Below are 26,399 nucleotides of genomic sequence, written 5' to 3'. Positions count from 1 at the left end.
GTTAATGTATATCTTGCTGTGAGAATTTATAGTTTATCTTATGAATTCTGTGGAATTCAGCAAACCGGCCAAGGAAAGAACTTCTGCTTTCTTTCATTTATTTTGAATGTTGATATCAGATTAATACTGGTTGAAAATACATGAATGAGACTGGAGATTGAATCAGCTTTCCATGTGAGCCAGATTTTAAAGTACATAAGATGTTTTCTAACTCTTCTTTTACCTTTGACTACCTCCAATATATCACAGCTATTACACTACTTCAACCTACCCAGAACATTTAAATTGGTATACTCTCCCAGTATTCCCTCATTCTATCTTCCCAAGGGTTATTTTTTCTCTCTGTGTCTGAACTATATTTTTTAAAAAAAATTATTAGTGAATCACTGTGAGTTACAGTTACAGACTTACAAACTTTCATGCTTGCATTTTAGTCATACAATGATCGAGTACTCATCCTTCCACCAGTGTCCATTTTCCACCACCAATGGTCCCAGCATCCCTCCCACCACCCCCACCCATCCCCTCCACCCCACTCTGCCTCTGTGGCAGGGCATTCCCTTTTGTTTTCTCTCTCTCCTTTTGGATGTTGTGATTTGCAATAGAGGTATTATGTGGCCATCATGTTCGATCTATAGTCTACTTTCAGTCCGTATCTCCCATCCCGAGTGGGCCCTCCTAGCATCCTTTACTTGGTGGTCCCTTCTCTGTCTGAGCTGCCTTTTCCCCCACCATGTGAGGCCAGCTTCTAAACTGTGGAGTAATCCTCCTGGTACTTATCTCTACTACTCTTGGGTGTTAGTCTCTCATTCTGTTCTTTATATTCCACAAATGACAACTCACATTTTTTAAAATCAATTACATGTCAAAGCAAATGAAATATTTGCATTAGGATATCAATGATCAGTTAAGTCTTAACCCCTCGTTAGTGACATTTTCTTTTTAAAAGAGGTTCATGGAGACAAGTATACCCTAAACCATTGCTTCCCAAAATGGTCTCCTGGAAAGTTAACCCTAGGAAAGAGGCTTCATGACAGAACAGTTCTTAGGCCAAATGGTTTCAGGAAGTGCTCAACATTGTATGATCCTTTTGGAGATTCACAATGCATCTAAGACTCCAATAAGTTCTACAATGAAGAATGCAGTCTAATGATGTTAATATGAGATTTGTCAATTCTATTTTACCACAAGCCTCTTATTCTTATAACAGTTGTAGTTGACCTCATGGGATTTCTTTTTTTGAGGGACACTACCAAAATGAAAACACTATGTTAATGAGCTAATTCCTGGGCAGAAGTGTTTTAAGGGGATTAAGTTATGTCATGTGAATAGGAACTGCTTGTCCCTCAAAAACTGATTTCTTGCCTTTCCTCAGATCTACATAATAGGACTCATTGCAGACCGGAAATTCCAGCATTTTAACACCGTTCTGGAGGCTTATATTCAACAGCATTTTAGTGCCACCTTGGCTTACAAGTAAGTGAGTTTATGTGGAAATTTCTTATTGTATACTACTTATCCTACTAGGATGTCAAGGTCATGAAATAAAATGATTTATTTTTCATTTTTGTGCTAGCCTGTGTTAGTTTCCCATTTTTTTTTCTTTTTGGGTCACACCCAGAAATGCTCAGGGATTACTCCTGGCTCTGCACTCAGGAATTACTCCTGGAAGTGCTTGGAGGGCCATATGGGATGCCGGAGATTGAACCCAGGTTGGCTGTGTGCAAGGCAAACTCCCTCCCCACTGTACTATTGCTCCAGCCCCTTCCATTTCTAGCAAAGCAGAAATTGTGACAATATTATATGGATTAAATTCAAATATGGAAACAGTTTGCTTGGAATGAATACCTACTTTATAACAGCAGAAGAAACACTTGGAAGTTTTTTTTTTTTGTCACTTATTCTTTAGATCTGTCAATTCTTTAGAAGCTACTTATAGACACTGGAGTTCTGAGACTAGGGAGAAGAAAGCACACATCCTAAGGAGCTCACTATAGCTTGGGTATAAAATATATTATCTGAGAAATCAAGATAATGGGAAATGATGCTGGGAAGATTTCTGGAACAAAGTTTTCAAAGGGCCTTTATTTGTTTGTTTTTGGGCCACCTTTGGTGGTGCTCAGGGTTTATTCCTGATTCTCAGTGATCACTCCTGAGGGCTCAGGGATCACTACTGGTCATTCTCAGGTAAACTTAGGGGGTGTTGGGATTGACTGTGTGCAAGGCAAGTGCCTTTCCATCTATACTATTAATCTGACCTCCTTTAAAAACAAGACAAGTGGTTCAAAATCTGCCTTGCTGGTTATAAGAAACATAAAAATGTTCTAAGCAAGGGAGGTCAATGATGTTACAAGAACATTTTTTTAGGACATAAAAGACATTATCACTGTCATTATTCCCACTCATGTTCTGAATTGTGACTGATTTTCCTAGTCAGAGTTTTGTTTTTCTTGTTAATTTTTATTTGCTGACTTTTTATGTGCAGAAATTACTTATTCACTCCTTGTATTAAATGTACTTTTTAGGCAGAGTTATTTTTATGATTGCCAATGAATGACTGAGCTTGGTAATATCACAACCTTTAACCTTCAATTGTATCTTATAATTTAAAGAGCAAATTAATTACCATGCTCTGGACGAGAAAAAATAAACTTTGAAAATCTAATTTCTCATTTAGGAAACTGATGACAGTGCTGAAGACTTACTTGGATACCTCCAGCAGAGGGGAGCAGTGTGAGCCAATCCTAAGAACTCTGAAAGCTTTGGAATATGTGTTCAAGTTCATTGTTCGGTCGAGGACATTATTTTCACAGTGAGTACTTTTTGTGTAAGCTTGATTGATTTTCTCTGCAGTTCCTTTGGGATATAGCAGTATTTGTGCTGTTGGAGAAACTCCTAGAGAATTATAACCAGTTCTCAACCAACTTAAAAATTCAATTTATAGACTTATTAATAGATGATAATTATTCCCCTAGTCATTTTTTGGGGGGAAAAATGAACATACTATAGAGTTATCCAATGAACATGATTTGTGATTTGAAGTTCCCTGGCACTCCATCTATTACTCTTCATTTGTTTTGAGTTAGTGAAACTTTTCAGTAATGGGTATTCGATCATAGAAGTGTGGAGAGTGGGAAAGTGGTACGCAGGGAGCTTGGCATTGGTCGTCTGCAGGGAGTGGGGCATGACAGATGTGCAGGTATTTGCAGTTGCCCTGTCTGTCCTTGAGATCCTAGGGGTCAATAAACGAATTGGTATTCCAGAGCACCTAAGAGATTTAATGTTTGATGCATTACCAAGATTAGTAACCATTTTGAAGGGCTTTGATCATCAAATACAATTTGGATGAAAAGAACTTATGTTCACGTTGATTATAGAGCAAAGTTACTCAGGTGTTTGGATTTGCATATGATTGTCCTATGTGTGAAAAATGGAAAAGCACCATATATCTGAGCACTGCTGGGGGAGCCCTGGGAGTCTTGGCGCCAGCCGGGACTGAGCATGACCACATCTTTGGACCCTAGCATTGAACCACCCACCCAAGTGGCTGAGAATTGCCAGGGGGACCCGCAGGCTCCTGGAGGAAAGACCATCCTCCCCCCAAATACAAAAACAGCATACAGAAAACATGGTCAGTGAAAAAGTTTACAGAGCAAATGAAGAATATGCGACTCAATCTACCTTGGAGAGAATAAGACTTTATATTGTTGGAAAAATCTATGTGGTAGATTTTCCTCCCTGATTAGATCCAAACATTCAAACTCATTGGAATAAATAATTTTTCACCCTTCACCCTACCACCTCTCAATTTTGGTTCTCTTTACCCCTGCACCGTCTGCCCTCCCTCCCCTCTCCCCCCCCCCCCCTTTTTTTTTTTGTTAGCCTCCTGAGACAAATTTCCTCTTTTTTTTTTTGTTTTTTTCTGGGCCACATGCAGCTATGTTCAGGGCTCACTCCTGTCTCTGCTCTTAGGTGTCATTTCTGGCAGGGCTCAGGGGACCTTATGGGGTGCCAGGGATCAAACCCAGTTCCGCAAGGCAAATATCTTACCTGCTGTACTATGGCTTCAGCCCCAGGACAAATTTTCTCATGTGGAAACTAGTAAAAGCCTTCGGTTTTCAAGTTAATTTAACTTAACTTAAACTTCTGTGAGTTTTAGGACTTAGGTTCTTGCTTGTCCTTAACAGTCAGGGGAATGGAAAGTCAGGTCATGCAGTTGCAGTCACAAGTGCACTTCAGGAGTCACAAGCAGGCTCAATGACTTGTTGGAGAGACGATTCCCCAGATTTGAAGTCTCTGATAATCAGAATGATTATGAATATGGATGGCTTATAAAAGTCTCTTACTCATCCAGGTATCTGAAATGACTAGGTTTTTTTAAATTTTCCTAATACACTTTTTGAGACTTCAGGTGATGAATATAAAAAGATTAGCCTTGTGTGCCATGACACAAAACTCATGTCTCTTAGATTACTTGGTTTTATCTATTTGGGGGAGGGGGTTTGAAGCCATACCCTGCAGTGCTCAGGGGACCATATGGGATGCCGAGGATTGAACCAGTGAGCAAGGCAAGTGCTTTCCTCACTGTTCTATTGCTCTGACCCCTCTTAGGTTATTTTAAATGCTGGTGTCTATTTGAGTTCTTTGGGTTTGTCAGTCAAAGCAGAGACTGTATGTTGCAGGCATAGGGTATTTTCCTAAGTTTTAGGAATACATGTTAATTATTTGGAAACCAGCAGGAGGTAACTGCGGGTATTTCTAAGGTTTGCGGTTTATTTGAGGAGCTTAAGTAATCAAACATTGTATTTTCATATTTTCAGGCAAGAAATCCTTTGTTTGTTTGCTTTGGGTCCACACCTGGCTGTGTTCAAGGCTTACACCTGGCTTTGTGTTCAGGGATCACCCTTGGGGTGGGGTGCTTGAAGGACTATAAGTACTGCCAGGGGTTGAACCTGGGCTGGTCAGGTGCAGGCACTTGCCTTGCTAGCTGTATTCTCTGTTCGGCTCCAGGAAAGATATTTTATTGATATTTTATGTTACCAACTGAGAAATTTGGACCTTCAGGAGAATTTTTTCCAATTCGTTAAATTTTCTGATTCAGAGTTTTCTTTTGGTTTGTCCAGTTAACTCCCCATCTCCACCCTTATCCTTCTTTGTATCTCTCTCTCTCTCTTCCATGCTTTTATTTCTTCTTCCTTTAATTCCTGTCTGATTTCTTGTTCTGTCTCTTTTACTTTTTTCTTTTTAGTCTCTTGCCTCCACTGGAGCAAAGGCATTTGGATATTTGCTTTCTACAGTCTTTGCTTGACTGATGTCATCTTGCAGAGCCCCTAACTTTTCATTCAATGTAAAATCAGTGCTCGAAGCTCTAAGTGACTTTTGGTTGCTTGAGCATGTTTATTTGTTATTCCTTGCTGGACATCATTGATACTGATAGAATGTCTTTAAGTAAGTTGCATTTGGTATTCTGAGAGTGCATTTGGTCCTAAGAGACGTCTGTCTCTTAAGTACCCCAGACCTAATCTTGAATCCTTCCTCATAAACAGAAATGAGGCTGACTTTCAAGGAGGGTCTTAAAAGACCGTCCTCGTGCTGAGGAGGGTAGGTCTCAAGAGTATCTTTCATTCTAGAGTCTTGAACAAAGATTTGCTCTTCTGTGTAGCCCAAGGACATTGGGAAGCAATTGCCGTGTTTCCCTATTGAGGAGGGCATTGTACATGGAAAACTGGAAAACCAGAAAATAGGAAGTTCAGTGCTCTGAGATTTCTAAGCCAGCTGGTTGGAAATCACAATATAATCATTGTTTTTAGGGCTTATTTTGTCTGGTATTGTGTTTCTGTTTCCTGTTATTCCTTTGTACTTTTTGCAGCTGATCTAGCTCCCATTAGTTGTTCCCTTGCCATTTTTCCCTCTGCTCATACTGCACACGAGCATTTGTAATCACTAGGGATTTTCCTGTATCAATATGCAAGATGCAGTTGGGAGATGGAGAAGAGAAGTTATTGAGAAGGACTGAATATTTTCTGTTAAGGTTATTCCTTGCTGCCACATGGCCATTTCATCTGTGGTATCACTAGCTCTTGAGTAAGTCTGAGGCAGGTCTCTCTAAGCACAGCAGCCCGAGGCTGGCAGAGGAGATTCCAGCTTCTGTCTCAGAGAGGCAGGATTCCACGTATGAGAAATTCCTAAATTGCAGGAAGTATGTCGAAAGGATGCCAGATAGCCATAAATATGGCCAGTTTCCACTAGGCTTTCTAGAATGACTGAGCCCTTGGGAGATATAGAGTAGAGTAAGGAACGTTCAGAAAGAGATGAAGTGATTATCTTCCAAATACCGAGTTTTTTACAAAAATCCCTTGTAGGGCCTTTTATCCTGAAGTTGAGACAACCAGCTGGGTCCATCCCCTAAGTTTCTGAGTTGAAGACTCACTTGGAGTCTGGAGAAGCCCATGTTTCTCTGATCCGTGGCATGAGCACTAAATAGCTTTCTTTCCTGCTGGCCAGGCTCATGAAAATAAGACTGCAGCACTTCTGTGATGGGAAAGTCCAGAGCACAATGCTGCAATAGAATCTGTGCCCACTCATCTGTGCTCCTTTCATTCCTGATCCTTGTAGAGGAAGGGAGGCTGTGTGGGCTGATGGTTATATGCACACCATACCAATTTCTGCTGGCTCAGGGATGGTCACTGTTCACATTGGACAGACCTTGGAAAGAATCGCATTTCTATCCCTGTAATACGTGGTTTAATGAGTCTTCAAGCCTCTCTGAGCTTCCGTTTTCTCATCTATAAACATCAATAAACCAGCTCTTAGTGTTTTGAGGATGCATTGAGATCATGTACGAAGTTCTCCATGTCATATCTGGTACTTATAATATCAACACAATCAATGTTGATGGTTCTATGTTTTCTCCTAGGGGATATAGCAATGCTGCTTGTTTTAAAACCTCATTAAGTTAGAGGAAGTTCCAGTGTCTTGATTCTCAAAATCTTTTTTAAATTTTTTTCAAATTTTTGAGCCATGCCAGCTGTGTTCAGGACTTACTCCTGGCTCTGTACTCAGGGGTCATTCCTGGCGGGCTCAGGGGACTGTAAGTGTGCTGGGGATTGAACCCAGGTTAGCCACGTCCAAGGCAAGTCCTTTACCCACTGTGCTATCACTCTGTTTCCTCATCTTCAAAATCTGATTTGCTACTCATGCTATCCTACACATTTTTTGCTGTTTATTAAGAGGAGGGTTAGACAACTTTGCCAGATGTCTAATTTTTGCGGACTGCAGTGTAGGGATTTTTATGACCCCATGAAATACAGGGACAGTAATACAACCTACCTTTGTGTTGCTGGCTCATTGGATTGTCCTGCTTATATCACTGTGCCCTCTTACTCAGTGTTTGCTCTGAATCCCCCCACTTTTTTCCTTTTTTTTTTTTTGACTCAGGCCTTCTTCTCTTGGTATAGACCTGTTTGTGCTGTACTTGACATCTTCCTTGGTCTTTCCGTGGTGCCAGCCTCCTGGGACTGCTGAGCCATCCACAAATTCCTCTTTTGCTCCCCAGATCTCCACCCACTCTGCCTAAGAGACCAAGTCAGCACTCGTTATTGGGCTTCTCCCCAGAACTAGGTTGCTTGGGTTTGGATTTTGTATTTGAATCCTGCCTCCACTGTTGACTAATGTTTGTGACCTTGGTACAATGATGTTGTCTTTCTAAACCTCACTTTCCCTGTATGTAAACAAGGATGTGTCTAAATACCCATGCGGAGTTGTCAGGCAGATAGAACGAGCTAATGGATGTCAGGCACTTAGTGGAGTGCCTGTCGCATAGTAAGTGCCCAGGGTTGTTATTACCTGCAGGGCACATTGCACGTAATATCTCTGCCAGACTGCACACAAAAACCAGTGGCGACAAGGGTCTCCCGCCTTCACCACCTCCTACTCCTCACACGCTCTGTGCCAGCCGCACAGCATCCTCACGGTGGCTGCAGCTCTCTGCTAAGCAACTGCCTTTGCATATTGCCCAGCTGCGGACTTGATCACTTCCTTGCCTTGTCTGCTGTGTCTTTGCTCAAATATCTCTTTTCCTATCCTACTTAATTTTTTTTAAATGCTAACCCCTGCTCGAGCGGGCCCAGTAACGTCTCCATTGGAGACTTTGTTGTTACTGTGTCTGGCATATCGAATACGTCACGGGGAGCTTGCCAGGCCCTGCCATGCGGGCGAGATACTCTTGGTAGCTTGCTGGGCTCTCCGAGAGGGGCGGAGGAATCGAACTTGGGTAACCCCTGCCTCTCTCGCACTTCTTTTATTTATTTATTTGTTTATTTATTTATTTATTTATTTTATTGAATCACTGTGAGATAGTTATAAGCTTTCATGTTTGGGTTACAATCACAAAATAATCAAACACCCATCCCTCCACCAGTGCACATTCCCCACCACCAATATCCCTGGTATAACCCCCCTTTCCCACCCTCCCTCTGCCTTCATGGCAGACATGATTCCCCATCTCTCTCTCTACTTTGGGGCATTATGGTTTGCAATACAGACCCTGAGAGGAGTCTCTCGCACTTCTGATCCTTTCCCTTTCACTTGGCTTCTTGTCTTTTATTTCTCTCTCCATTGAACTGATCATGTGTGAACTTCCTGTCTAAGAATGAATTAGGTGTTTGTTGACTTCCCCTTCCAATTGGACCAGCAGGTCCAGAGATTGGGCATCTTTGACTGTTCTGTAATGTCTCCCAAGAGTGGCCGCTGACCTGTAATAGACTCTTGGTCACTATGCAGCATTTCACTATTTCTCCCCTATCTCATGAGTAAGGAAGATGAAACAGATTCAGAGATTAGGCAGCTGAAAGTTAGCAGAGCAAGATTTCATATTCTACCTCATCCGAATAAGCAAATTTGAGAGCCAGAACCTACTCTGGGCTGTACATGTGTGAAGTGTGGCTAGCCAAAGGAGAAGCTGTCCTGCGAGAGAGCTGCCTTATTCATTGGGTTTACATGCTGGGTGCTGGAAGGCTGCTGGGTGGGTACAAGGCCCGGGGCTGAGGTGCTGCATCCTATGGGAGCATCCCTAAACAGAAGGATTTCTGCAAAGAAAATGTTGGTTTGGAGCAGGAGTTCTCAGGAAAGCTCTCCCGGCAACCATAACTTTAACCTGTACCCTCCCACGGAAGGGTAAAGAAAAGCCAACACTTGCCTGGATGAGCTCTCACTCTTTGGAAATGAGGAAAGGGAAATGAATGCCTTTAGCATCCTGATGGGAGCAGCAGCCCCTCCCAACTCATCCTGCTCCCCAGCACTTATCTGGGTATCAGGGACAGCTGTGGCCTTCACAGTGCCAACCCTTAACACAGGCGTCAAAGGAGCACAGTTGACACCTGCAGGGGATCCCCTGTCTGACCCACTATACCCAGGGCCTAACGTAACTGCCTTCAGCATAGATAAGCTGCTGCTCTTCTGCCATTTTGTTTTGCGTCACACTTTACACTGCCCGTCCCCTCCTATGCAGCCCCCACTTTAACCTACCAACAGTTTAATTTCAATAATAATGGAAATATTATATACTGGTTTAACCTTTGGGTCATGAAGAAGCGAGGCAGCAAGATTGTGTGAATAAAACTCAGGCAATGCCCATTGCAGCCTGCAGTCAGAAAGAATACAGAAGCCTCTGCCTTTTAAAACAAATAGGAGTTTAACTCAAAGATACTTGCCAGTAAGATTTGTTTTTGTTGTTCATGTATGAATAAATATTAAAATGTAATTATCTGTTTATGCAGAGCCCGGGCCAGAATGCCTGTCACGTTGCTATTTCTGTTTCACCTGCATGTAATTTGTTTGCATGTTAATGACATTTATTCCTATGTAAGCCTCTGTTTTCAGTTTTGAATGTAATTTTGCCTTTTGATGACAGTAATGGCTCAGTAAACTGCACAATTGCAGTTAATGGAATCATTCTATGATAACATTAACTTGGCATCAGGAAAAACTGTCATCCGAAGGATATTGTCAAACAGTTTTGCTTTAATTTACTATCTACTTCATGAGTTGCTTTAGTGCACAGGGGGAGTTAACAGTCTGCTTCTTACACACATGCAAAAGCACTTTGTAAACTGTTAAGTAAGTAGCACATTTGAATATGAAATTGTGCATATGCATGCACTTTGCAGTTCCCTTCTCCCTTTGTGTAGGGAAATATTGACAAACTCTTACTGAGAATCTAATATGTGCTAAGATCTTCTTAAGTCTTGATGGCAAGGTGGACCAGCAGTGAAATAGTGTTTTGCTGCAATAAGCAGTGAGAGAGGTGTTTGGACAGTGATGGCCTGCAAGTGAACTCCGGGGCCATGCAAGTTCGAGTCAGTCCAGTTTGGCATGATCAGTAATTCTTCTCAGAGGTGAGATTTTTTATATTAGACATTGATGAGAGTTAAGCCAGCCCACGGGAAAAGAGAAAATCAAATCCGAATTCCAGGTAGAGGGAGCAATGTGTGTGACAGAGCTTCCCACGAATGCCTGTCACTCTTAGCTGCCACTTCTGTCGTTACTCTCGTTCTTGCCCCTGCATCAGCTTTACTCTACCCACTTAATACGACCTGCTCTTGGGAATGGGTATGATTAGATTAATTTAGCGCAAGGAGAGAGTGACACCCAGAAAGGGCAGGAAGAAACTAGACCAGTTAGCTAGACACGGATGGGGAAAGATCTGATATCCATTCCTAGTTCTTGGGACTGTGTTGTGGCCCCCAAGGAAGGGGCATGTCTGTGGATAAGAGGGGCTCCTGGAGGAAGCCACTGTAGAGGGATCTGGGGAGGAGTAGGACAAAGCCTCCTGAGAGGTGGGTTGAAGATTGAAAAATGTCTTCAACATTGGACTAAGGACATGTTTCCATCCTGAGCCAGGGGAAATTGGCAGAGATGCCACCTTCCTCCCTGATCACCCTGGCAGATGTAAAGACTAATCCTGTAGGATTAAATTTTTTTTTTAAAAAAAGAAGACATTTTCTTAATTCTTTTCCCCAAAGATGGGGAAAGTAAACGTTACAACAGTTTGAATTGTGATTAGAATAGTGCATCAAGATTATCTGTGAACTCCTGAAGATCAAACTAACCATTTTTCTTGTCATAGAAGCAGTTTGGAAACCTCTGCTTTGGGCAGTGGGTAGCTGTTGAAGTTCTAAAGTAGGGGATAAGCATGATTAAATTCATGTTTTTGAAAGATTACTGCAGAAGTAAGGTTAGTATGGAGAAGATGGAGTAGAGAAGGGAGAGACTAGAGGCAGGAAATCAATAGTGAAGCTATTGCAATAACCCAGGCAAGAGGACTTTAACTGCGATAGTCAGAGTGAAGCTGGAGAAGAGGGAAAGAAGACAAGGCTTTAAAGATGGCCAGATGCCGGCACATGGAGAACGCTAAGAGTGGGATGGAAGGCGAGTGCCGTCAGCTGACCTGACAGTGAGCTCTTCTGCCTGTTTGCCCCAAGCATCGCTAGTCTGCATTATGAATCAGACTGTGGAGGAGCATATGGGGGGGTGGGGGTGAGGGTGGGGGCGGAGAGAAGGCCATGGTTCGTTTGTTTTAGAACATGTAAAGTTTGAGGTGTTTATTGATAGGTAGCCCAGTGGAAATATAGCAGACAGTTAGACATAGATTTGGAGTTCAGGAGAGTGGAGAATGGAGATATATTTTTGGTACAAATTGATCCAGAGAGGTATTTGAAGCTATAGCACAAGGTGAACAGTGCTATAAAACTCAGGATGAAACCCCAGAGACGAGCATATTGGAGAGATGAATGAGGAGAGAGCCCTGGGGAACAGAGGAAAGGAAGCCAGAAAGATTACAGGAGCCAGGAAAGGGAACATTTCAAGGAGGGAGTGTCAGCAGTATCAGCAGCTCCAGGGAGCTCCAGAGGCATGCGGGTTTGCAGTTAGGAGACCTTTGTTGAATTAGCCAGTCCTTCACTCAGAGTTTAGCATCTTACCTAACAGAGGCCTTCAGGGTGCAAAGGGATCAAGGCTTTGCAGTGCAATCAGTTTCCTACCACCTGCACGTGAGTCCCCTATATCATGACTTGTCCTTTGCCACGGTAGAATCCTAGTGGTTTCTTGTGTGATCTCAGCAGGGTGAACGCTTTGGGGTGGTTCTGTACTCAGCTCAGAGCAGAGTGTAAGGCACTTGTCTTGTCTGCTTCCCTTGTCCCTTTAAATGGCTTAATTTTGCAGAACAAGACTATCTGTGCTGTACACAGTTAAGGGAAAGGCGGAGAGGGCATAAGATATTCATTCTTTTCAGGTTGAAGCAGTAGACAGTTTCCTTTTCTGCTAACTCCTTGTTAGAAGTCTGAGAGCTTGCTTGCTGGCAGAAACCTTGCTTTTGCACAAAAATGGGCTGTTTCTGTCAAATGCTGAGGTTGACAGATCCTCAGAGAATGACTTGTGTGGGAAATCAATTTACTGAATAAATATGTAGATTTGGGAAGTGTGTTTTGCAAATCCTCTTTAACTAGATACGAACATGCAGGATAATAAAGGGTCCAGTTTGCCAGGGGACTAAAATTCACCTAGCTCACATCATTGTCCGGACACCAAACTGAATCAGGGCTAGATGTACTTTGTTGTCACACTTCAGATGCATTTGAGCCACGGCTTTATCCCTAAACAGAATTTGTTCCCTTAATAGGAAATGGTATATTGTCCAGTTGTTGTGCCCGTTGCTTATTATGTTTTGTGATGGATGGAAAATTGACAAGGGCTTAGTAATGAGGCTCATATAGTCAAATGTCCTTCAAACCACCAAAATAGTTTGGCTATCCCTCTATTGACTCTCCCACTGTGGCTTGCTCTGAAGATATATTTGCTCATTTATTCAATAAACATTCATTCAAAAACATTCAATAAACATTTTTGAGTCTTAATCTTTGGCCAAATTCAATGCTAGGATGCTGCTGTAAATCAAATATGCCCTACCTTCATATTTTCCTGCTGTAACATTTGGGCTTAATGACAAAAAACATAAGTAAACAGGGGCTAGAAAGATTGTATAGCGGGTAGGGTGCTTGCCTTACATGCGACCAACCTGGGTTTGATTCCCAACATCCATTATGGTCCCCTGAGCACCCCAGGAATAAATTACAAAGTTTCAGAGCCAGAAGTAAACTCTGAGTATTGCCAGCTGCCCACCCGCCCCCCAAGGGCAAACTTATCAAGTGGTTTGCAAACTAAGCCACAGCGGTTTGGAGAGATGGTTCAACAGAGTGATGAAGAGTCCCTGTCACCAACTCCATGCATCTTGGTGTCCTCTCATGACGTGGGGATTTCCTCATAGAGATCCTGTGAGGGTCTAGAAGAAGTGACTGAGATGTCAAGGACAGGATGAGGCAACCAACTGAAGGAAGGGAAGGCAAGGACAAGAGGAGGGCCAGGGCAACCTGACCTTCGGGGAGGGCCAGGCCAGCCTCTCAAATAAGAAAGAAATTGACGCTTTCAGAAGGTGGAGGAAGACCAATGGAGAAAGATTGATGTAAGGAAAGGGAGGAGAAGAAAATTTGGAGGGAGGAGAAGCCTGCTGTGTGAAGCTTATTCTAACTGGAGCTCATGCAGTGTCCTCAGGAGACACTTGCCTGAAAACCCGTACACGTGAGCTGGTGTGAGATGGCCGAGAAGGCTCAGACCATGTGCCACACAGATGGATTCTGGGTGGCCACTTGGCTTCTCAAATTCAAGGACATTGAAGCTGAGTTTAGCAGTAGCTGTCCAGGGAAGCCTAATGGTTACCTACCAGGCTTGAGCAGCGTGGTGAGAGTCCCTGGATTACCAATCCTTGGGTTAATGGCCTAAACCTGGACAGGCATCCAAAGAGAGTGCATATCCTACTGCAAAAGTTTTGTGTTTTAGATTCTAGTAGTTCTGTGTTTAAAATTCACATGTGGTCAGGGGAGGTGTCTCTTTTAAAGGGCTCGAGCACATATTTGAATGTGGGGGGCCTGGGTTCTAAACACCCAAGGACCATTAGGGGTGACCTGTGAGCACTGATCTGGGAGTAGCCTCACAGCATCATTGGTTATGGCACCTCCCAAAACAAAAAAAAATAATTAAATTAAAAATTATATGTTTCATAGGCCCTCTCCTTCCTCTCTTTGATCACTTCATCTGAAATACATTTGTCACAAACTATGCTTTAATCAGATATAGTTTTGGCTTTCTCCAATGATTGAGTAACGCTTTTAGTTTTTCTTGCAAACTCTCAACTCTGCTAAATATTATTTTAAACTCAAAGAATTTGCTACCTAAAATGAATTTTTTGTTGTTTATTTTGGAACCACACCCAGCATGGCTCATGGCTAATTGACTGCTCCATGCTTAGTGCTTGAGGGTCCCTATTGGTGGTGCTTGAAGGACTATGAGGTGCTGGGGAACCAATCTGGGCCTCCACCAGCCCTCTGAACTATCCATCCAACCCAAACATTTACTGTTTAAAACATCTTTTGTGTTTTGGTCGCCACCAATTTTTTTGGTTGCAGTTTTTAATAAGTTTGTATTAGCTTCCAAGTATATGATTATAGTACATTTCAATTATCTGTTTATTTTCCCCTTAAGACTTTTTCCCACTTACCTGTTAACATGTGGCTCTAAAGTCTACTATTACCTTATGTGGCAGATTTATTTAATTATTAGAGCATATGTTCAGAGATGCTTACTCATGTACTGTTGAAATTTTCTCATTACTGAATGCCCTTCCGAATCATGCACTGGGCTAGGTAGTATCATTATGACTATTTGCTTTCCTATCTATGGGCGTTCTGGAGGGAGGGCAGACCTGGTTTTGCTTATCACAAGGTAAAAAAATTGAAGCACTAATCCACAGTCAAGAGTAGTTTGTGAATAAACTATAGTGAATAATACCATTATGGTTAATAATACTATTATGCTTATGATAGTATCCCAGGTAGCATACCTAATAGCATTTTGTTCTATTGAGTTCTCTTTTACTAAACCACTTTCTTGCTTTCTGTAACCACAGAACTTTGTACTACTCATACTTCTCGCCCTTTGGAGGTCTTAAATGCTCAGAGCGGACTTTCATTTAATCTCCCCTTCTGAAGTGAATAAATTCAAGCAAACTCATTATTCAACTACCACTTCTACAAAGAAACCCCAGAAATTCAGACTGATCTCTTCACTGAGTTCCAGAACTGTGCCTTCCACAATTTACTTGCTTTATTTTACTTTCATTTTTTCCTCTGCTGGGGATTGAACCAAGGATCCACATATGCAAGACATATGCTCTTACCACTGAGCCAATTCCTGGCATAATCATTTACTTGAGCTGTGTTTTTCTTTCATATGTTGAAACAATTCACAAGTAGCATATCCAAAACCAAACTTATGATTTCCCTTCTCATTGTTCTCCAATCCAGCATGTTGTATGAGTCAGAAAATTGAGACTTCTTTCAGACACCGTGTTTTATAATTCGTGTGATATAATCCAGACTCAAGGCTCAATTTTTCTTCCCTCAATGTCTCTCAGATCCATTCCCATCTTTCTGGTCTCATTATCAATTGTTTCCTCAAGGATTTTTTTCATCTCACACATGAACTATAGTATTAGTCTCTCTCTCTCTCTCTCTCTCTCTCTCTCTCTCTCTCTCTCTCTCTCTCTTTCCTCCCTCTCTCCTTTCTCCCTCTTTATCTCCCTCTCTCTCCTCTCTCCTTCTCTATCTCTCCTTTCTATCTTTTCTTTTTAAATTAAAGAGCCATGGTTTACAGTTACTGGTAGTTTCATTTTACGCATACAATAATTTAACACCAATTCCTCTACCGGTGTCAACTTCCCTCCACCAGTGTTCCCAGATTCCTTCCCCATCCCAGCCCTCACTCCACTCCACACCTGTCAACTTGAACTGGCACATGACAAAGTTCCAGTGGTTGCCACATAGATCTCATGTTTTCATTTCTGTTGAATCTGTGTTTTGGATGTCTGGCTGCACTCCTCACTCATATCACTAGTATAACTGAAGCCCTGACGCCTGTTAACTCTTAACTTCTCCTTCTCTTCTCCTCCTGGGTTCTTTCCTTCTGTCTCTCTCCTCCCTAAACACTGGGTGGGGTAAGGAAGCTTAGATCATCTTTACTTTTTTCTAGTGAAGCAAAATAGTCTTTATTGATTGAAACTTGCTTAGGAAGATCTGAGAGGAAAGAAAGAAGGGAATTGTGTTCAAGAGAAAACACGGACTTCTTCAGGGTGGAAATAAGCAAGCAGAGAAGCAGAGCTGAGCATGCAGGACCTGTGTTCTGGGGAAGATGGGGGCTTGCGGGGCAGGCCCAGGGTTTAACTCAGCAGTCTTTCTGCTTCTATCCTTGCCCTTCTGGAATCAGTTTGTTGTAGAGTCATTTGGATTTCCTAAGTAGAAATTATATTTGTAAAATGCGAACAGTTTTGTTTCTTCCTTTCTAAGTCCAATCATTATTATTTTGTATTTTGGGCCACACCTGGCAGTGCTGGGGCAACTTCCGGCTCTCTGGGTCAACTGCAAACTTTAACCCCTCCCCTCTATTATCTATCCGCCTCATTAAGTCTAATTCTTACTAACTTGTCTATAATTCTAGGTCAGCCCTGTATAAAAGTAATCATGTATATATAATATTATGTATTAGATTAAAACATTTAAGCGCAGTCTAAGGAAGTCCCTCTCTATTGTTTGTTTGATCTACCAGTGTTCACCTCGCAGTAATATTAGATGTATTTTGATCACTGATGTTTTGAATTTATTTCTGTTGTCTTCCTGTACATTCTTCCCCACCACACTAATTTTTCTTTCTTTTTTTTTTTTTTGTTTTCGTTTTTTGTTTTTTGGGATTGTTTTCTCTTTTTTTCCTACTTTTTACCTTTATTAACTTGAAAGTGATTTAGTTATAAATCCATTTCATTAATGGCATTTTCATATTCTGTCATGCATCTTTAACTTATTAAAATCTAAAATTAATATCTCAGCCATATAGTAGAAAAAAGTCATCTTCTGGATATAGTAATTGTGTTGTTGTTGCTTTTAGGCCACACCCAGTTGTGATCAGGGTTTTCTCCGGACTCTGTACTCAGGGATGGTTCCTTGAGATACTCAGTTTGGTGCTGGGGATTGAGCCTGGCTGGGCTGTGTGAAAGGCAAGCATCTTTCCAGCTGTACCAGCTCTCCACAATCTCACCCCACAATCTCCTAAACAATAAGAGAATTTGGGAAGGTACTATCCCAGCCCTCTGAATTGTTTATGCTCCAACTGTGCAGTATTTCAATTTTACCTACAAATTAGACTTTACTGTAGTTTTAAATATCAATATATGTTTCTATATCTTTAAACAATGAACGTTTATCAACATTGCAGTGTTGGCACTTTAAAATGACTATAGTGCTAAGTTCTGTATTTTTATCACAATGAGAAAAACCATTAGTCTGCCTCTTCTCCCCTTTGACCTTCAGTACTTGTTTTCCTTCTTCCCAAAGGAATGTAATCAAACCCAGTAAATTTTCTTGTTAAATCGCTCATTTTAATTACTTTTTTGTTAGGTAATTTGTGTTTGTTTGGAGGCTGCATCCAGAAATGTTCAGGTGTTACTTCTGGTTTTTCACTCAGAAATTCACTCAGAAATTATTCCTGGTGGTGTTCAGGGATGCTGGGAATCAAACCTGGATTGGCCACTTGCAAGGCAAACCTACTGTATTCTCAGTCCAGCCTCCTAATTAAGTTTTATTTTGTTCTGCAATTGAGAAAAACGTCTGAATGTATCTTTTTGCTCCTCACTTTTTTGTGGGGGAGGGGTTGTTATTTTTTACTTTTATCTACTGTTAAGTTCAGTTGTCTGTTTTAACTATTGTTCCTTTGTAAAAGCATTCTTTTTTTCCCCTGCAGCTCCTTTTTTTTAAACTTTTCTAGAGATATTAATTATAAAACCAAAGACCTAAGGACAGCAAGCAAAACTGTACACCAAAATGTGAATATATTTATCGCAAAAGAAATCTTAAAATCAGATTCTAAACAGAGATTCTACCTTAGGGTCTTGTCTACTGAGAACAAGATAATCCTACACCACCAACACAACCCCCAAAGAAGAATAAAGACTTTTTCTCTAAAAACAAAATAATCAACACAAGAGAAAAGACATTATAATTACTAATATTTAAAGATTCACAGTGACAAATTCTAACTCTATCACTTCTGGTCTGTCAATTTTCAAACAGCTTTTTATTCCTCTTAAGCTAAAATGATAGCTTAGGATAATTAGCTAGTCATGGAAACTTTTTAATAAGAAATAATCAAAACAAGCAAACTAGCAAAAACACCTGAAGAAACAAAGAAACATTGATAATGCAAGCAACCAACGATATTAGAGGGATTAAAAAAATAGTTAAAATAGTATCAGGAGGGTGAGAAAAGATGAGATCAACATGAATAAGATCATAAAAATAAGAGCTACTAAAACTCTCACAGCAGAAATTCCTTGAAATAAATAGAAGAGTTAGAAGATAAAGCTAAGAAAATCTGAAAAATTAAGAATTCTAAAGAATAGCATCTGGGAATTATTTGAGAAGTTACTCTTGTCCAATAAAAATAACATTTTTATTGAATATGAGTAAGTACTCATTTTTTTATTAAAAAATTTTTAATAGTGAGACATTATGAGGTACAGTTGCAGACTTACAGATTTTTGTGCTTGGGTTTCAATTATACAATGATCAAACACTCATCCCTCCACCAGTGCCCATTTCCCAACACCACGGATCCCAGAATCCCTCTCACCCCCATCCCCCCCATCCCACCCTGTCTCTGTGGCAGGGCATTCCCCTCTGTTCTCTCTCTCTCTCCTTTTGGGTGTTGTGGTTTGCAAAAGAAACATTGAGTGGCAATCATGTTTGGTCTATAGTCCACATTCAGCATGCTTCTCCCATCCTGGGAGGATCCTCCCAACACCTTTATTTGGTGTTGCCCTCTTTATCTGAGCTCCCTTTTCCCCTAGTATGTGTGGTTGGCCTCCAAGTCATGGGGTAGAATTCCTGGTACTAATCTCGGCCATTCTTGGGTGTTAGTTTCCTATTTTGTTACTTTATGTTCCCCAGATGAATGCAATCTTTCTATGTCTATCCCTTTCTTTCTGAGTCATTTCGCTTAACATAATACTTTCCATGTAGTACCACTTGTATGTAAATTTCGTGACTTCGTCTTTTCTAACAGCTACATAGTACTCCATTGTGTAGATGTACCAAAGTTTCTTTAACCAGTCGTCTGTTCTCGGGCACTCAGGTTTTTTCCAGATTCTGGCTATTGTAAAGAGTGCTGCAATAAACAGACAATTGCAGATGTCACTTCAACTATACTTTTTTGCCTCTCTGGGATATATTCCCAGGAGCTTGCAGCTCCTTTAAAAAAACATATTTATGGGAAAAGCACAACCATCAGCACTCAGGGCTGACTCAAGGGTCACTGGTGTCAGGGACCAAATGTAGGTCATCCACATGCAAGGCAGTTACCTTTACTCCTGTGCTGTATCTCCATGCTCCAACATGACTGTTTGCAAGGGTGATTCAGGGCCACGTCCAGCAGTGCTCAGAATGTTGCTGCCTCTCTGCACCAGTGTTTCATGGTGCTGCTCCGGGAACTGTGTGTGGTGCTGGGGACTTGAACCAGAGTTAGTGAGGTGCAAAGCAAGCAACTTGACCTCCTCTGCAGGCTTTTTGTCTGTTTTTTGGGGGGCCATACCCAACAGTGCTCAGGGATCACTGTTGGTGGTACTCAGAGAACCATATGGAGTGCCAGGGATCAAACATGGGTCAGCCTGTGTGCAAGGCCAGTCAGAACCCTACTAGCCATAATATCTCTCCAGCCCTTCCTTCTTCAGATTTGAAGATATTTTCGTTGTCTTTGATGCTCTGCAGTTCCATCATGATATCCTTAAGTATGAGTTAGTTTCTACAGTTAGAAGCTGGTAAACTTAGATTTGGAGTTCATTTTTAATATCAATTCTAAAAAAGATTCTCATTTATACTTCTTTTTGATAATTGTGCTCTTCCCATATTTTCTGTTAGTGCTCTGAAATGTTAACTTATGTATATTAGGTCTCATTATTATTCTTCATGTTTCATAAACTCCCGTTAAAAATATTTTTGCTTTGAGAGTTATTCTGGCTAATTTCTTTGAACCTATTTTCCAGCTGGCCAATTTCTCTCTTTAGTTATGTCTACTATGCTGTTAAACTCATTAACTGAGTTTTTAATTGTTATGCCATTTATTTTTGGAAATTCCATTTAGTCCTTACTCAAATAAAATTTTCATATGTGTGTAGTTTCTTGATAATATATTTGAAGCATACAAAATATGAGATTTTAAATTTTTGCCGTGTAATTTTTTTTTATTTTGCTTTTTGTTTTGGGGGGTCACACCCAGCAGTGCTCAGGACTTACTCCTGGCTCTGCACTCAGGAATTACTCCTGGAGGGGCCATGTGGAATGTCTCTCATTCTGGGCCCATTGCTGTATAGTTCTAATAATCTGATTCTGCAGATTATTTTGGGTGTTATTCCTTATACCTTTTGTTATTAATGGTTTGTAAAACTGATTTTCCTATAACTGTATTGGTTGCTATTTACTTTAGAAATCTACATTTTCTAAAAATCATTGAACTTGACATTTTCTTTATTACTTCAGCACCAATACATTTCACACCCTTTCTATTTGTACTAGTCCCAAGACTTGATTCCTTTTTTTCAGTATTGGAGTTGATAAAGAATGTTTCTAATTGAAATGACTATCTAGTAGTAGAGATTTGGTTTGCATTATCAATCAAGTGTTGGTCCAATGAATATTCATTGAATCACTTCTTAGACCTCTCTGCTAGGTACTGGGAGTATGGTAATGAATTGGACAGACTCATGGCTGGTCTTAGGGGATTTGTAGTCTAGCTGGGAAGGCAGTCATTAATCAGATGAGGAGGTGGTATGAGGTTCCCCGAGGCTTGTAACAAGGTTTGCTGGGGTCAGGAAGGCATCCTCATGAGGAGGATGCTGGCAGGTGAAGATGAGAAAGGTAGGAAGCGAAACCGAAAGCAGGGTCCCTAAGGTAGAGAGGAGCTAACAGTTCAGTGTCTAAAGGCTAAGGTGACTGAGAAATTTAGTGACAAGAGAGAGTTCCAGGAGATTGCCTAGAACGGGCAGGTCTTGAAGAGTCTTGAAGGCCTGGCATTGACATGTGAACATTATCCTGGGGCAAGTGTATCACTGTATCACTGTCATCCTGTTGTTCATCAGTTGCCTCGAGCAGGCCCCAGTAACGTCTCCTTCAGACCTAGCCCTGCGATTTTAAGAAGTGTCACATTTGAGGCTCTTTCAGGGTCAGGAGAATGAGACCCATCATTGTTACTGGTTTTCGGTATATTGAATATGCCACGGGGAGTTTACCAGACTCTTCCATGTGGGCAGCCTACCAGGTTTTAGTAGCCTACCAGGTTCTCCAGAGCTTCCTGGAGCAGGGTTTTATAGTCTCTGGGTCTTAGCCATTGATGGGATTACACGGCGCCAGTGGCAGTTGGTGGGTGTAACACCTACATACTGGAAGATGGGGGATCTGGGTGGAGGAGGCCCCAGTCCCAATCCGAGCAGGCTTGGAGATCTACACCCTGGGTTCCTCGGCTGGTTCCTTCATGCATGAGGCTCGTCCGAATGTGTGGAGAGTGGTCTTAAGCATGGCTGTGACTGGAACCAGAGGTCTTCAGCTGCCGGGGCTCTGCTCAGGGTGGGGCAAGTGGAGAGTTGTTAAATGATATAGTTACATTGGTGTTTCTGGAACAGTACCTCTGACCATGGTATGAAAAATAGATGAGGGGGGTGTAGAATGAGGGAAGGGAGGTGGGTCAAAGAATGAGATAGCGGGGCTGGAGCAATAGCACAGTGGGTAGTACATTTGCACGCAGGAGACCCGGGTTCGATTCCCAGCATCCCATATGGTCCCCTGAACACCGCCAGGAATAATTCCTGAGTGTATGAGCCAGGAATAACCCCTGTGCATCACTGGATGTGACCTAAAAAGCAAAAACAAACAAACAAACAAAAAACAACCAAAGAATGAGGTAGGAAGTGAATTGACTTTGAAAAGACCTTGTCCGTGGAACTGCAAGATACTAAATGGCTGTGGTGACTGTCATGGAGATCTCTGCATGACGTAGTTGAAAGCTGCTGAGAGGGTAGGTGTTAAGTGTCCCCAGTGCACTCTGTAGTTATGTGAGGTGATGGGTATACTTAGGAACTTTGTTGTGGTAATCAATTTGCGATTTATACGTGTATCAACTGTATATCTCGGTAAAGCTGAAAAATGACTTTGGAAGATGGAATTAATGAGATGTATTGACCGACATTGAGCTCTTCAGCATGTTTTTACCCCCCTGGGCTCCTCCATACTGTGCCTGGGATCTCTTGAGGGGGTGCAGGTTTGGTTTTGGATAATCAGTGCACCTGCCTGACCCCACACTAGAAGACAGAGAGGAATCCTGGTGGCTCTCTTCAGGGGTAAAGTGGTTTAGTTGCAAGCCAGGCCACAACACTCAGCATGAAAAGGCCACAATGTGTACACTAAAGGCAGGAGTCTGGGCTAGAATTCAGTCTTGGGAATCAGGGCCACTGCTCTTTCCAACAGACACACTACCCACCATTTGCCCTCGGCCATCCTGCTGCTAAAACGAGTCCTCAAATAATGCAAAAACTTAACATTTTTAACTCAACATTTCCTTAGGTGTTCCAAAACTTCAAAACAAGAGTTATCTGCACCAGCATCATTAGTAAGGAAAAGCGTTTAAAAACTCCACTTAACTCTGCACACCAAATGTCAGTGCTCCCGGCAGAATAGAGCAGGAAGCCGGGGGTTAATTATCCATCTAAGGAAGTCACAGACTAAAAGGACAAAGTTCAGATACTTTTGGCATGACCACGGTTTAGAGTAATAATAACTTGGCATTTCTTAGGCAATTGTCTCTAGCTGCAGCCTGCGTCTGATACAAGTTGGAAGGTGGAAGTGCAGCATCTCAATTCTGTGATTGTGGCAGGAAATCTTCCTGCAGTCGTGTGACCTTGAGGTAGGTCTCCTGGCTCTAGTCCTAGTTCCCACAGCAAGAATGAGGGAATTCAGGAAAAGCTTTGAGGAAAAGGATTATTACGGCAAGGAGCTAGAGGGCAGGAAACATTTATCCCAAAGAAAGAGTAGGCTTTTCTTTTAAAAATTAAAAATAATTTTACTTGTTTGGCAAGCATAATATCAAAGCATATAATGGAACTGTTGATGTTCACAACTGCTTACTTAAATAACAAAACTATCAATTGAATGAGCTTTTCAGAGTTGTGTGTGTGTGTGTGTGTGTGTGTGTAGTGGTGGTGGGATAATGCAGCGTACTATCTGTGATCATTCAAAACTTTCCATATCGAGCAGGCCTAAGGAGAAAGCTGGACTTTCTTTCAGTTTTCTTAGTTTAATACGAGTTTCTCTTTCAAGTAGATGGTGTCTCTGCCTGTCTCTGTCTCTCTCTCTTTCCATAGGAATAGTTTCGGGAACGCTCAATTTCTAATTATGTTGAGAGAAAAAAAAAAAACCCTCAGCACAATTTTTCATCCTAATGGAGAAATTTACTTAAGTGCAGAATTATGCAACTTAGTTCTTGCCAAATTGCATAAAGGCTGCAGTTGCTCCCGGTAGAATGAAGGATGGCGCAGGGCACGCATCACACTCTATTCATAACTTAAGAGTTCTTTTCAAGGCTTTTGCCTGCATCTTATTACCTACTTACTATTAATTTATTACACAAGCTTGCCATATTTTCTAAGTAAAGTGAATGTTTTGGATAGATTGTTTTTCTTTCATTTCTTCCGTATTGTTAACTTCAATTTTTTTTTTATTTAGGCTGTTTATGATTCTACCTGAGGCAGTTTGTCTTCAGTGATCACAGTCAGTTTTGCACGCTCATTCTAGACATTTTTCAAAACAGGATCCCCACACGTTGAGTTTGTCTTTTTTCCTTGCGTCTACAAATCATTCTTCCCTGGAGTGATTCACAGGAAGAAGACTGTTTAGTGAAACTTATTTACAGTTTGCCCAAAGGAGCGATTGCTCCCCAAATGTCAGATTCTGGGAAAGGAATGGCTGGAGTAGAAATAATTTTTTATTGTTGCAAGGATTGGCACTTGGAATTGGTGTGAGCCCTGCCTCTTGGTGCTGGAGGGATTCCGCCAGCATCTGGCTTCACTGTCACACTGCAACATTGGCACTACCCTCTCTCTTTCTTACACTTCTGCCTCTTGGTACTGGAGAAATAAGAGAACTCCTCTGATGGCTATTGAATGGGACAGCTCACTCAGACACCCGTTACTCCAGCATTGCTTGTCGTCACCTGTATTTTTCAATTTATTTTGGAATCTGGTACAAACACTTTGGTGGTAGGGGAGGGAGTGAGGATGGTGACTGTGACAATGACTTCACAGAAAGGACATGATTAGGAAGGGGGCCTCTCTTTCACCAGATAGAAAAGCTAGAAGAGCCCTTCCAACCCTATTGCTTAGACCTTTAAGAGCTCACGGAGTGCACGGAGGGTTTCTAGCTGTACTCAGAATCAGTACACGAAAGCTCTGATTTTGATCTCAGATTGGAGGAAGAGGTAGAGAGGTAAGTAGAGTCTGGTCGTTGAGTGTTTGTGGTGTGGTTTTTCCAGAGTACCACTCTTCTGATAGCATGAATGACTCCCTGTTTCTTTTCAGAGGGTCACTTATTTATACCTATTCTGATAAAGTGAATTAATGACTCAGGGGCAGAAACACTAGCCAAGTCACCTTGGTCACCTGGGATTTAAAGTTTGAACAGAAAAAGGCTAGAGCCAGCCATGTAACTTCCCTTGACAGTCCTAGAGCATCATCTCTGGGGCATGGAGGCTGTATTGCCTAGTGATTGAAGGAGTGAAATAAGGATGCAGACACTCTGCCTTTAAACTCCGACTCTGCCATTTACTGCGATGAATTGTCATGAGTTCTGAATTCAGTAGACAGTTTTGTTTAAGCTACACTGAAGTTGTTAAAAGTTCATTCAGTCAGTCCAGTTTTTTTAAATATTTGTGGGTGCCTTGGTGTAGAATCCAGTTAATGGCATTCTAGATCTATGGGGAACTGTAACAAAGACTAAGACAAAAGCCACTGTCCATGTGGCACATAAGCTGCAGGGGAGGAGACAGGCAAGTGAAATTAAGCAGAAGGAATGAAGGAAAGCAGGAAGGCAGGTGGGCAGGAAGGAGGGAAGCCTTCATCTTTGTGATGGGTTGCATTAAGTTCTATTAGCAGGACATCCTGTTCAACGGAGAAAGTTCACTGATGGGCCTCAGTACCAAATATCCTGGGGCCCAGAACAAATGTACCTTTTTTTTTCTTTTTGGGTCACACCCGGCGATGCTCAGGGGTGTTACTCCTGGCTCATGCACTCAGAAATTACTCCTGGCGATGCTGGGGGACCATGTGGGATGCTGGGAATTGAACCTGGGCCGGCTGCATGCAAGGCAAACACCTTACCCGCTGTGCTATTGCTCTAGCCCCGCACAAATGTATCTTGAGGGGCAAAGTAATGAAATGCTGTGGTGGTACCGTGCAGTTTGAATAATTGTGCTCAATTCTATACAAAAGTGACTATGAAGATGTTAAAAACAGACTTCATTTAAAAAACAGCCCAATGCATATGAACACATGGGCACTTGTGAAATGAGTCAGATGCACATATCTCACCAAAAAGCGAAGGCAGGTAAAGATGTGACTGAGCTTGGAGACAGAAGGAAGCTGGAGCCCAGATCTAGTGCTTAGGACATTCTCAGGACCACTGGGGCTGGGGAAAGGAGCAGAGACACATTGTGTGGTGATATGGGAAGGGCAGGTACACCTAGACCAGGTGAAGCTGAAGCTGTGGCCAACCAGGACCCTCGTCCCCCCCCCCCCCACCCCGCCACCTCTTTTCCTCTATGTGATGTGTAGAGAAAAATAGTCTCTACCAAATGGATGTATGCAGTTAAAGAACTTAGCATCAATCCTGAACCTTTGGCAACATTTATAAATTTGAATTATATTTTCTCTCCACACAAGAATGCCTGCTGACTTGTCTGTCGATTCCTCTGGGGATAGGGAGCAGATTCTCTTTTATCTATTTATTTATTTTTTTGCACCAAAGCACCTGGCACACAGTAATTGTTCAATAAATGACATTTTTTTTGTTTTTTGTTTTGTTTCCATTTTTTGTTTTTGTTTCCTCACCTCTGGAGCCTGATTCTGAAGTGAATCTTCCCCCACCCCCCACGTGGGGCCGCACCACCAGTGCTCAGGGCTTACTCTTGGCTCTGTGCTCAGGGAAGAT

At 41.8% G+C, this 26,399-nt stretch overlaps 1 protein-coding gene across 1 annotated transcript in view; it reads left to right on the top strand.

Annotated features, from left to right (window-relative positions):
• The window catches only part of DOCK2 (dedicator of cytokinesis 2), a 394,798-nt gene that overhangs the window by 73,128 nt on the left and 295,271 nt on the right, over positions 1–26,399 (top strand). The window contains exons 21-22 of the mRNA XM_056133087.1: positions 1,376–1,476; positions 2,678–2,812. Coding sequence (XP_055989062.1) covers positions 1,376–1,476; positions 2,678–2,812 — 236 coding nt within the window. The remainder of the gene's footprint in view (positions 1–1,375; positions 1,477–2,677; positions 2,813–26,399) is intronic.

The sequence above is a fragment of the Sorex fumeus genome, unplaced genomic scaffold, assembly GCF_029834395.1.
Source record: "Sorex fumeus unplaced genomic scaffold, SorFum_2.1 ptg000097l, whole genome shotgun sequence".
Lineage (NCBI taxonomy): Eukaryota > Metazoa > Chordata > Mammalia > Eulipotyphla > Soricidae > Sorex > Sorex fumeus.
Note: the sequence above shows the minus strand (reverse complement) of the source record. Positions and strands in the feature narration are given on the sequence as shown.